The sequence below is a fragment of the Mycteria americana genome, chromosome 12, assembly GCF_035582795.1.
Source record: "Mycteria americana isolate JAX WOST 10 ecotype Jacksonville Zoo and Gardens chromosome 12, USCA_MyAme_1.0, whole genome shotgun sequence".
NCBI classification, from domain to species: Eukaryota; Metazoa; Chordata; class Aves; order Ciconiiformes; family Ciconiidae; genus Mycteria; species Mycteria americana.
Window position 1 is genome coordinate 2,595,110 of NC_134376.1, and position 13,582 is coordinate 2,608,691.

At 46.1% G+C, this 13,582-nt stretch overlaps 1 protein-coding gene across 4 annotated transcripts in view; it reads right to left on the bottom strand.

Annotated features, from left to right (window-relative positions):
- LMF1 (lipase maturation factor 1) overlaps positions 1 to 13,582 on the bottom strand; it is a 207,722-nt gene that overhangs the window by 141,162 nt on the left and 52,978 nt on the right. For all 4 annotated transcript variants that reach the window (XM_075515558.1, XM_075515561.1, XM_075515560.1 and 1 more), the window contains one exon: positions 4,610 to 4,758. In XM_075515558.1, coding sequence (XP_075371673.1) covers positions 4,610 to 4,758 — 149 coding nt within the window. The remainder of the gene's footprint in view (positions 1 to 4,609; positions 4,759 to 13,582) is intronic.

The following is a 13,582-nucleotide window of genomic DNA, read 5'->3' on the forward strand; positions in this document are numbered from 1 at the left end:
GTGGTTTACACTATAGAAAGTACAAAGACGTATTGCTGCTCCAACGCTCCTTAACTAGGAGGCTGTAACCAAGCACATGGGGTGATAGGATATGGGAAGCTTTTGAGAGGATGGTTAATGTGCTCTGGGAAGACGGATGGCAACATTCATGCCAATTCGGGTTAGGAAATAATGTCCTTTAGGTCCAGCCTCCATTCTTTACAGTTAGGTTTATTTTGTATCCAGCAGCTTACTGGGCTTGATCTTGTGTTCCTTCACAGGCTGATACAAGAGGTGCTGCAACGGGCATCAGCACAACAGCATTCATTTTGGTACGAATTCCTAGTGCTTCAGTGCAAAGCCTCTGGTTGCTAGAGCTCTGCATGGAAAGAGTTCCCAAATATGATACGCTGAACGGAAAAAAAAGGGGCTGACAAGTGAAATCGACCCCCAAGTTCATGATACAAGAACCAACTGCAGAAAACAGTAGAGCTATGGGATAAGAACCTGAAGACTTCACTGGGAGCCATCACATTGCAAAAGAGAGACAAGCTCGCCCGTCTGAGGTGCGTTTCAAACCCGCACATGGCACTGCTCACCTAGCATCCAGCACAAGGCGAGAAAAACCAAGCTGACCCGAGGGAATGCCGTTTGCTTGGAGGATGGCATTTTACAAGGAAAGCCCTACCCCAGCCAGCTAGAACACACCCCGGAGAACCGTGCAGGAAAGTTGAACTTACTTTCTGCGTAAAATGTAATCATTGCCAACCCCACGCTGGGAAAAACTTCCTTCGGTCCACATTTGCACACATGCTTCACCTCCTGCCCAGATTAGGGAAGAAATCAAAGATGGCCTGGGAGCAGTGCACCTGCGCTCCAGGAGGATACTTCGGTTTCACGCATTAAACTTGCTTCCCGGTGCCTGCAAGCGTCATTACCCCGGCCGAGAAGGAAATGTACATGTGTTTGGGCCCCAAAACATTAAAGATACCATCAATCACCGATTTCCACTTGCTTGTATAGATCCCCATTTAACGACCTTTCCATGTTTTCCTCTCCCATGCCTGTTATTTATATATCAGTAACCCAGACAGACGAGGGACTCAAGGGGAGGCATCTCTTCTGCAGAGGGCTCTCCCTGAAATAATGGGAGAGTTATGACTCTCCAGATAAAACCAAGAAACAGCACAGAGATAACAGTAACAAAGATGTTTGGTGAGCACAGTTTTCTTTTATATCCAACCTGTCCCATAATTCAGAATATATATTACACCTTACAGGAACAGAGCAAAGCTCAGTCAGACTCCCATTTTAAAAGGAAAGCAGGACGCAAACTTGGTGATCACATAACTTGTTAAGAAAATTAGCTGTGTTTCCCTACGCTTCGTGTCATGGACTGTCGATTCTTTCTATAATCAGCATCATGACGGAGAAGCAGCATTTCAGAAGCTGAGAAGCATCAAGACCACAGGAGTCAGCCTCCATCCAGCAGGGACAAAGGGGCTACGCTGACCTTTGGCGAAAACGTCATTGGTGATAAATGGCCCAAATATTACATTCACAATGAGGTCCCTGGAAAAAACCAAACAAAAAAAAAACCCCACCCCCAAAAAACAAAACCCCCCACCCACAACCCCACACCCCCTCAAGCCCTGCAGTCAAAGCGAAGTCTAGCATGTATTTAGGGCAACTTGCATCTTGGACTTCACCAGTTCAGAGGATTAACAGGTCACCTCAGGGGATCTAATCTGGCAAGATGGGGAACGCTCTCAGCTCCTCTCAAATCACTGGACAGGGGTCCTGCGGGGACTGGGACCCCTCGGGTCACCCACACGGGTCCTCATGACTGTCGTTAAAGGCCAGCCAGCGCTGTGTTACTGCACTCACAAATCTTTAACGACTTAGACCTTTGCTGCCCTCCAAAATATAATGAAGAAACCACACAAGCCAGCTACTAAAGTGCTCATCATTCTGTGCTTAAAGGAGAGGACAGGAAATTTAATTTGTAATAAAACGTGGATGGACATTTCTGGCAGGTTAGCAGCCTTCAAGTGTGTTCCCTGAGTAGTTGCTTAAAATACTTGAAAACTACTGTAAAAACCATGCCCCAGCAGTGGCTGGTGTGTTAAGTTTTAAGCGCTGCTTTAAACTTGTAGAAATCCTTCCTCAGGCGGAGAGCAGCTGCCCTCGGGACTGTGACCTCCCCACACCCATCCCACGGCTCGGGGACAGGCGGCTGCAGCCAGCTCGAGAGCAGATGTGGCTGCAACCTTCTCCAGCCAACTTTGAAAGAGCTCAATTTTAACCAAGTCAACGTGACGTCCAAATGAGAAACGGGAAAGCATCAAGAACAACAGATGCTTTCTCACAAAAATTTAATGCCAAAACCACCCTTAATTTATCATCCAAAAAAGTTTCAACAGAACCGTTCTCACTAGACCAACAACATACCCTTCATACCTGCTGGATCAACTGCATGGAGACCCACATCTCATCATCTGTGGTGTTCACGTGGACTGCAAATTATTGTCCCCAAGGATCTCTGCACAGAGCCAGCAGCAAGTCAGCAGGCCACCTCCTGCAGAAGTGACCCTGAGCAGTAAGTACGGCCGCAGACCCAGCCCTGAGGCTATGAAGACAGTGCCTCTGTGCAGCAAGAGCCTACAGCGGTGCCAGCCCCGAAGCAACCCAACTGCTTCTCCAGGCTATGGACTCTGACGCTGCAGCAGAGCCCACGCACAGATTTACAAACTGTCTGTTGTTTTAAGGCAGGCCATTTTTAAGGATTATCTGCCATTATTCTCTCCCAAAACCACACACTGCACTTCACCTGGCTACCACGCTTCCCTTCCAACATCATTTTCCCATAAACAGCACCAAGCTCCACAAACGCTCCCATTTCGATTCCTTTCCTACCAGCAGTTTTGCTAAGAACCATTCTAGCTTTTTTTCTAATAGCAATTTCCCAGCCGTCCCAGGAAAAAACTCCATGAAACAGATCACAAGAGCCTAAATAATTTTGCATTTACCTACCTAACCACAACAGATTGTTTGCCATGAGTGTCCTGACATGGTGTGTTCGGCCCAGCACAGAGATCTTCCCATTAGCTCCCTCTCCCGCTCTCATCCTGCGGAGTGTCAAACAAGACCCTCCTCTCTACAAAGGCCAGGCTTCCTAAAAGACTGCATTTCTATCATTGAAAGTAAAGTTGCAATTACAGGTGCATCCAGTGGCCTCCATCCCAGGGTGTGGCAGGAGCAGTACGGTAGGATGCTAGAACAGTACCGTTCACCTGAACTCCAACCGAAAGCCTTACGGCATTTTAAAAGCACTACAAAGCTGACTTTGTCCCATAAACCCTTACTGAATATTTTCAACCAGCAGTTGTGTTAAAATCTATGGGATTATCTACACATGCAGATATTGTATAGGGTCATAGAAAGCCGTGCTGGCGTGGACCTTCAGGAGTCATATTATCCATCTGTATTGCCCTGCAGCAGGACCAGATCTATTTAATTAATAATAAGCAAGAATTGCAGGAATTAATAATGAGCAAGAATTGCAGCTTTAGGAAGCTGAGCAAAATTCAGTGATGCTACACAATACATATGGCAAAGAAATGAATGCAACATCAAAGAGTAGGTTTTGAAATACCACTTGCATGACGCATACAAAAACCCCAAATTTTCTGCTCTTTCAAGCTGAATTTGCTGAACCATCATGGGGTGGGAAGCCTCCCTTTGATGCAACAAGCGTACAGCATGTGTTTTCCAAGAATATTGACTGGGATAACGTGTTCTCCGCGAACAAAGTTGCCTTGAAAATAGGTAACACTAAGGTTAATACAAAAAAAATTTGCCTTTCATTTATTTCATTTTTAAGATGAGGAGGATAATTAAGAGCTTATTGAGCTTGACTGCAGATTCAAGCACTTAAAGAGCTGAGGTGAGAGAAGGATTTTAGAGCAGATGGACACAGGAATGTCCCACCTGCCTGTAATCTCCTTCTGCAGTGATGATCCTTAGCTTAAAGTTTTGGGATATTTTGAAATGTCCAAAATGTGGATCGAGATGACAGGGTAATGCCCCTGCCACACCTTTATTTTAACAAAGATGTGTCAGTTCCTGATGGATTCTTTTACAAGCTACTTGGGAGTTTCCATTGGCACTGGGACAGTAATGCAGCAATTGTTCTCTTTGAAAACACAGAGCAGAGAATGACTTTTCAGTAAAGCACACAAAAAGAAAAAATAACTCAGGGTAAAGCTCCTTGCTCCTGGGAATTACCCACTGGACTCCCAACCATCTTATCAAAAAGCCACAATGCCCAAGTCTCAAACTTCACTTTTATTCCTTTTCAAGAGCCAATCACAAGAGCAGCACCAACATATCAACACAGATTTTCTTTCTCCGATGTTTGTCCTCCTTAAAATAAACACTAATAGTAAGTTGAAAGATTCTGTGAACCAGAGCACGAAGCATTTCCTGCTACATGCTCCTTCCTCGTAACCAGAAAAATTCCTAAGCCAGAGGACTCCAATGTGTTGGACCAGGGGCCGGTTTTCTGCTAGGATGAGACACTCCTTCTGCTGTCACCTCAAAAAAAGCAACAATGTGAAGTCCCACTTACCGCTCCAAGCATGATCCTGAAAATCAGCCACCGAAAGCCCCAGATGACGATGCTGGAAGGAGGAGTGTGCTGGGGCAGGCGGGAGAGGGTCCAGAGCGGGCAGAGGAATATCCCCAGGAACCCTGTTTCCAGGAGCTGCGATTCCCATCCTGTAGTGCCAACATACGAGAAATTAAAAAGAAAAGAGCTATTGTACAAGTCCTGTAAGTTATCCTTTCACAAATTTTAAACACCCACCCAAGAAGAAAAAAAAACCCTGTAATGTTTTTTAAATTTAACTTGGGGAAACTTAGGTACCCGCTCTGTCCTAACACACACATCGCACACGCTGGGAATTCAGGTGCTTTAAGCTACAGTGTGAATGATGTGCATCTATGTTTGGTGCATGGGGTTGTGGTGTTCTTTCTCCAAGCACGCACACCGACACTCTTCTTGTTTACGTGGTTATTTTATGCAGCGTGAAGCAAGAAAAAAAAAAAGAACTTTTATGAAGCAAAGGAAAAGGCAATTTAAGTGCCCTGGGAATCGGCAAGGTGAGCCAGGCACAGAACTGCTCAGTGTTGCTACTGATTCCTGCAGATCACGGACTGACCGAGCCATTGCCAACAGTCCCGCTGACTTTACTGGATTCATGCCCAAAAAAGGGGCAGTCTGTATCTTCAAAAGAGGATGATTAAAATCACATTAAGTCTTATTCATCATCAACATTAATGTGAAACCAGAAGCTTCAAATCTTTAATCGTAAAGAAAAATCATAATGAAAAAAGTCCAAATCATCCATCAAGCCAGTTTTACACATTGCTGGATTTGGCAAAATTACTCTAGATTGAATACCAGTAGAGCCGAGATCAAAGCACAGCCTTGTAACCATCCAGTGAACCTGTTACCTGCGATACTGGACGCTTTGGAGAAGACAGACTATAACCTACTTCATGCAAATCTGCATTTTGCCTATTCTTTTTCCAGCACAGCATAGAGTATAAATATTGAAATGATTATTCAGGAGGAGCCAGAACACAGCAGTTCTGTTTTGACAGGTGAAGTCCAACCTCCACTACGTTTTTAAGTAACAACATACTGATGCTAAAACCAAATTCAAGTTCATTACACCAGCTTTGCCCCACCTCCAATTATACACTCATATTTTCAAATATTTCCATGCGATAAAATTGCATTCTGAAGCCATTAAATAAATAAATAAATAAATAAAAAGACACTAAATGGCTAAGTGGGGACAATTTCTGAAAACTCAGCAACCTCATTGGAGCCATTTAAGATGCCGGTATTCCTACCTATATGTCTATATACAATAAACCAGATAGTGCCCATGGGTCACTCATAGCCACGCTCCTTCCCAAGAGTCCCCCAGGCACTTTGCTACTTGTCAATGGTCCCTTCACCAGTCCAAACAGGCAGGGAAAGACCTACCAAAGGCATTAATTTCTTCCGGCTCCAGAATCTGAGACACCCGATTGCACACCAGGCTGAGATTTTTCAAACCTGTGATTTGATGTTGTCACGCAAGCAAAACTACGTTGAATTTGTTTTAAAATATTTTCAGTAGCAGTGATGCAATCTCCTCCTTTTATCTTAATACGCACAAGGTCCCCTAAATAAAAATGTAATTTGTTTTTTCTCAAAAAGATTATTATACGTCGAACAGCTATTAAAACAATCCCCATTCTGCCTCCATACATCCTGCGGTTTCCAGAACAGATACCCCAACTGCCAAAATTAGCGCTCCTGAGAGGAGAAGTGAAGTATATTGTTATAAAAGCAGCTGCACCAGGAAAGCAATGGCTAATACAAAATGTGAAAGGTTAATTGTTGCTAAACTCAGCCACAAATAGCAGTTATGGGTCTAACTGGCACCAAAATGGTAGTATATCTCCTTCGTTTCTGCCAGCACAAGAATCCCACTGTTATCAGCGTTTTCATATGTTAATCACTGTGTTCCCCTGCAGACATATAGGATGCACGCTGGATGGCTGAGCAGGAAGGCGTACGCCTCCACCTCCAAACGGCCTTTAGATCCCTACGTATGCATTTCCCTTCTAGAGCAGCATCGCCTCTCACCAAGCAGGACACATTGGCATTTTATTTTTTTATTTCATTTTTAAACCAAACTCCTAGGGAGGTGTTTGCGTGCGTGGAGGGAAGGGACATGAAAGGATCGCGCGATCCTGCGTGACACATTTTTTGCGCGTTAAATGGGTTATATGAGCACGCATCCAGCACGCAGGGACACGTGCACGAGCGCGCGTGTGTCCGAAGCAAAGCCGAAGCTTTCCCGGTATGTGCTGGCCTCCAAGGATCATGAGTTCAGCCTGCACCTGTGCTTCTTGTTCCAAAGCGACAAGTTTGAATCCTGGCACAACCACCACCCGGCTGCGAGTCCGACAGCATAATCCGATGCGAACCGTGCCAGCGAGGGGGACAGCTCAGCGCCGTGGCGGGAGGGGAGGACCGGAGTAAACAGTGCTGCCAGCTGTTGGGAGAAACCTCTTAAATTACCCGTTGCTGACAACGGGGGCTGGCAGCGGGTGCAGCTAAGCCGGCACCAAACAGGGTTTAACTGCAAGTGCAGCCAAGGACAAACTACGGTCACAGCACCATTTCAGAAGTCTCCGTCTAAACCTCCTTGGCTTGCGGCTAAATCCTGTCCAGCTCCGGCTGCTCCGTGCCCGTCGACAGCAATGGCAGATTTGCTAGCGCAGATGAAGTGCTGTGCTGTACTTTGCTCTGCTACTGACCTTCGTATCAGATCACGGCAAGTTCCTGCTAAAAAACAAGTTTAAGATGCAGACATGCACGGAGAGCCTCTGATTTATTAACAACCCTCTTCCTGATGGACCGAGTCTCCACAGCTGGTAATGCGGTCATGCAGATCAATTTTCCGTACTAGCACACATCACCCAAACAGTCACATACCCTGCCCTCGGCAGCAGAAGCTCCTTCTCCAGCCTCCACCCATCTTCTTTCCACCCCAAGCAGCTCCTCGCCCTGTACCCTTCCCTGCGGCAGCCCTCCCGCTCCCGACCCACTGCCAAAGTTGTCACCGCTTTCCCTTTTCTTATTTAGCATGGACGCATCCCGACTGCAACTTGTTATTCCTCTTACAGGCTTCATCATGTGCAAGCAAAGCACTGCTTGATGCTACTCCATAAGCAATGCAAGCCTTTGTGATGGTGGGATCATCCGAGATGCTACATGTATCATGTTTTCTACCAAAAATTACAGTTAAATCATGAAGACTTTCAAGGATGTGAACATGTTGTTGAACACCACAACTGTATCCACAGTACAGCATAAATGGGGGGAGCTCTGCTCCATCTCACATTCACTGTATTGTAAGTTGATATTAGAAAGCAAGATTACAAGATCCATCAACAGAAACCTTGCGTTTCTGACTGCTGACTTACAAACAGTTGTTCACGTCTACCCCTTAAAAGCCTCAGACTCAAAATCCCTTGCAATCTCAGACAGGTTTGAGGCTGTAACCATGTGTCTGCTGAACACTGCTGAAGTTTGAGCGTTGCCACCTTTCAACACCGCTTCCCAGGCTCATGAAGCCCAAACACAGTGACATCTACAAGGAATCAACCAAGCCATCACACCTTGGCAGGGAAGACCTTAGGAACAACCGGTACTTAGCTGACCTGTGCAGTTAAGTAATAACAATATTTTTGTCCCTATCACAGAATCACAGAATCGTATAGGTTGGAAAAGATCTTTAAGATCATCGAGTCCAACTGTAAACCTAACACTGCCAAGCCCACCACTACACCATGTCCCTAAGCACCTCATCCAAACGGCTTTTAAATACCTCCAGGGATGGGGACTCAACCCCTGCCCTGGGCAGCCTGTTCCAATGCTTGAGAACCCTTTCATGGAGTAAAATTTCCTAATATCCAGTCTAAACCTCCCCTGGTGCAACTGGAGGCCATTTCCTCTCCTCCTATCACTTGTTACCTGGGAGAAGAGACCGAGCCCACCTCTCTACACCCTCCTTTCAGGCAGTTGCAGAGAGCGATGAGGTCTCCCCTCAGCCTCCTTTTCTCCAGGCTGAACAACCCCAGTCCCCCAGCCGCTCCCCATCAGCCTTGTGCTCCAGACCCTTCCCCAGCTCCGTTGCCCTTCTCTGGACACGCTCCAGCCCCTCAATGTCTCTCTGGGAGTGGGGGGCCCAACACTGAACACAACATTCAAGGTGCGGCCTCACCAGTGCCGAGTACAGGGGCACGATCACTGCCCCAGTCCTGCTGGCCACACTGTTCCTGATACAAGCCAGGATGCCATTGGCTTTCTTGGCCACCTGGGCACACTGCTGGCTTATCCTTACCCTCCTCTTCTTGCTGCCAAGTGGGCAACGTTGATGAGATGCATTTGCTGCTGCAGCAGTGCCAGGCAAAGGAGCCCAACACAACCGCACCCTCCATCTCCACCAAACATACTGGGAACCACGTACTGAACCCTCCTCCAAGCTGCAGAAACTCCCACCCTCGACATTTTTTAGGACAGTTCTAGCACAGCAAAAACATGGACATGAAGGAAGGCACCTCCGTGACCTGGGCAGACCTGGGCATCGGGGGCTTCAGGGGATCCGTGCCGCAGCCACGGAGCATCGCACAAACCGAGAAACGAGCGGCAATGTGGGAATCAAAGCACCGGTAACGGAGCAAAGATCTCTGGCCTGTAACGATGCCAGTTTATCACATACAGTGACATTTCCCAATCCTAGCATTTTTAGAGTGAAACCCATTTTATAAATGGCAGCAAACCCCATGATATTTAAAGGCATCGGGGCTATCTCAGAAAGGCAGCTCCCATCCTCACAGCACCAACCACCACATCCTCATTGCCCGGGCTAAATCTCGGGGCTCACCTCCGCCCCGGTCCCTCCGGCCCCGGCGCACACTGATACTGCTGGGAACGAAAGGGTCACGTTGTTGACCCACCTGCTCCTGTTTTCTTCAGTTGGATCTAGTCAAATTTCAGCAGCTGCAGAGCGGCACAAAGCGCCCCATTGTTATCTCCCGCGCAGCCGGAGAGGGAGCCACGGGGTTTTTTTTTTTTTTTTTTGGTGGTGGGGGGGGGGGATTGAAATAAAATAAACTGCCAATGGCGGCTGCACTTGCCCCACACGCGTTTCAAATGTTTGTTACATGCTCCGAACTTGATGCGGCAAAATCCGTAGTTTGGCATTTTCTAGAGGTCTCTGCTGGGGCAGGGGAGGAGGAGAAGCGGGGAGGATGTGCTGGGGGGCCAGGAAAGACAGGGAAGGGGAAGAAGCAAAAACAAAACAAAAAAAAAAGCTTTCCCGTTTTCCTTTTAGGATTTTCAAATGTTTTTCTTCCTCAAAATTAGATACAAACAAAACCCCCAATAGTTTAAATTTTCAGCTAGGAAATTTAGCTCAACATCAAGTGATCTCTAGAGTCAAAAACCATTTGCCGCTTGAAAGAAAAACTGCGAAAGCCGGCACCGCGCAGTCTCACCGCGTCCTTCGGCAGAGACCGTATGCGTTGGCAGGAGCATCTGATGCGCTGTAGAAAACATTACTGGTGCTTAACTTGTAAAAAAAAAGTCAATTTGGTATGAACGGTCTCCAGAAAAGTCCAATGCAGTCCCATTATGGCTCCCTATAGAGAGTCTTATTTCTAATGGAGTATAGATTATATAGCATTATATCATTAAGGTTTCCAATTTTCATCTTTATTATTTACTGTCAAATATCTGATGAAAAAACCAGCCAAGTTACCACAGCTTGTCCATGGCTATAGAGGAAAGCCAGTGCAACCCCTTCCCACCCAGCCCTGCACGCCAAACCAGTTTTCTGTTTACACGGACAGTTGGGGAGAAAGCAATGAGGCAGAGAAGGGCAGAAAGCCTTCAGAACTAAATACACAATAGCCAGGTCCAAAGATAATGAAGTTTCTTATTTTCACTTAATCTGTTTTTCTGAGAAAAAAAATCATCTGGTCAAAATCAACCCCATACCTAACTATGGTAGAAATAGCTCAGATAGTTTATTTTTATTAATTCCCCTTCCTAAAATATGGGATAAGGTGAAACAGCAAACCGTCTCTCTTTGTATAAACACATCTACACATAAAATTTATAGAGAGCACGTCTGCATGGCACAGACAAATGCTTCTACAATGTACACGCGGTTTATAGCTCGCTCTCTGCAGCCAGCACAGAGGAGCTGGGGAGCGGACGCTGCAGCTGTCTCCCTATGAATATTGTGTGTCAGACGCCCCGGCAGCCAAAGCAAGGGAGATACCCAATACGGCCTGACTTACACTGGAATTAGATTAACCGCTCCTGAGCGTCTCCTCCCTACCTCCCTGAAATTCAGTATGATATAATTTAAGCTATAGCGTTAAAACACCTGTTGAAAATAGGATGGGTTATACTGATGACTACAGGATATTCTGACCGAGGGTTTTAGTTTGCAAATGCTCGTTGCAACTACCACGTGCGGTTCAACTGATGCAAACGGAGTCGTGTCCGGCAGCCAGCAATACGCTGAGCAGTTGGGTGTTTCCCTGCCAGTGTGCTGCCACGGGCACCGGGCTGCTCTTCGCTCCTGCACCCACCGCTCATCCCTGTCCCCTTCCCCGTCAGGGGCTCCTCTTCTCCTTCACCCTCCCATCCGTACTCATTTCCCACTTGCAGAAATGCAGATCAAATTACAAAATGCACGGAACTGTACTGATCTATCAATACTTCTTTTAATAAGTACGTATTGCCTTAAAGGAGGACAGTCAGGTCAAGCCTAGCCCTCTTTTCCAGCTGTGAAAGATAAATCTCAAAAACAAACAAAAAAAAAAACCCCAAAACCCAACATACCCATGGGAAATACATGTTTTTGCCTTTTCCTTACTTTTTTTTTTTTAAATACTCTGTAAATCATTACAACTGTCATCATTCATAGAAACAACTTCCTCAAAGGAAAGCAAAGTTCCTAACTATCCTAAAAAAAGCTGCATCGTTTTGAAGTGTCTTGCTAACATGTCCTCTAATAAGTTAAAATACTGCGCCTGCCAGCTAACTACAAATAACTTTATCATCTCCAGCGTGAAATACTGGCCACACTAAAATGCCTGGCAAAATTATCACCAGTTTCAACTGGGTTTGGCTTTTGCGCAGGAGTTTCACGTGTCTCAGCTACCACCTGTTGAAAGGAGCTGGTTTTTTCTTTCTGCTGAGGACAAATGCCAGGGGAGCGGGCTCGCCGGCCAGCCCCGGGGCAGGGGGAGCAGGGGAAGGGCATCACGGTGCTGAAGACGACACTAAAAACCCAAGTGAGCAGGATCCATCCGCTGCTGTGCCATTTCAGGCTTAAGGAGAGCAACAGCTAGATGCAAACAGCTTAGACTATGCAAGAAGGAAACCCTTGGAAAGCAGAGGATGTTCAGTGAATCGCAGTAACTCGCTGTGCAGAGGTCTGCACCGTAGCCAGTCGTGCTCTGCACCCCAGAAGCACTGGGCACTCCATGAGGCATCGCCAGCAGCTGTCCTTCCCCTGCGACATTGCCCCTTTTTGCCTTTTTTCCAGTCATTTTTCCTTTTCCAGAAGGACAACAAACCTATCAGGGGGACAGACTCACTCCCCTCACTCCCTAGCTTTCTAAATATCAGTAAAAAGTAGAGGCACAAAGAGCACATACAAGAAAATGGTCAAGTTTGTGTCAAGTTTAAAAAGTTTCCTAGGGCTCCTGATGGACAGGATTCCTGGCGATTCCTAATGGAAAGACCAGGTCTCTCCGCAGTCACACAGTCAGCCTGTAAACACGAAAGCCCTGTTAATAATGTCAGAGAGCGGTTCTGAATCTCCTCCATCACCAGGCAGAGCACGCAGGCAAGGCTTAACTTTGAAATAACTTAGGTCTTCAATCAGGGGGAAATTTAAGCCCAGGCATTAGCATTGCACACACCTTAGGAGCACAGCAAAGCTCTCTTTTCAGCCAATATAAAGCAGAAAGTTTCAGCTTTAAGACTTGAAAATACTGCAGAGCAACCAGAATGCTTCATTCTGAATTCACCCCCAAAAAACCCCCCAAAATCCCGAGTGCAACAGATGCTGACCTCAGAAGCACATCTGAACTAGGACAGAGAAAGAAGGAGAGATGCTTAAAAAAAGGAAGAAATCGGTCCACCAAAGCTCTGAGGAAAAGACAATGAGGAAAGACAATGATTTATTGCTTCTCAATTCGGTGGTGCCCTTCACTTACAGACCCCAGAACAAAGAGAGACGTCTCGCAAGCCGCCTGCCCCACGGGGTCTCGAGTCTTTTCAGGGCTATGAAAGCCAAAGCTCAGAGGGCTGAAGGCCAGAGTCCCCTTTGGCACCTTGTCCTGGGCAAGAGCAGATAACCCCACTCCTCCACTCCTACCCCCAGGACACGCTGCTGCCCCAACACCAACAAGCCCAAGATCTAAACTAGCTTCCTGCAGTCAAACTTGGCCGCATCCATTTCCCCCAAACACCACCTATATTAAATGTTTCGAATTTCTTATCTGCCAAAGAGATAAGAGACTGGTGATCCTTCACATTTTTGCAGCCAACAGAATAGTTCTTGATGTTGTTGGAAGATTTGGAAAAATGTTATCAATAACTTTTGTTCTTAAAGTATAAACCACACAGAAAAAAAAAATTTAGCATAAAAACTTTTAAAAGCTTCCAAGTGCTCTCCAGGGTAGTCATTAGAAACTACTTAGGTAACAGGAGGGTGATAACAGTGAGTTAATGCAGCGTTAAATTAGCCCTCCTTCCATGCAGAACTTTAAGTGACAGAGGAATCAGTTGGGAGGATTTTTATTTTATTTTTTAAATAATGAAGTTAATGGATTTCCTGTTTTTAGCTCTGTGGGCGGCTGTCATTTTGAGGGATCCGTATATACTGTATTTAATTACTCTGTCTTAAAGTAACAAAAATAATTTCATCTGTGTTCGTATGAACTCACG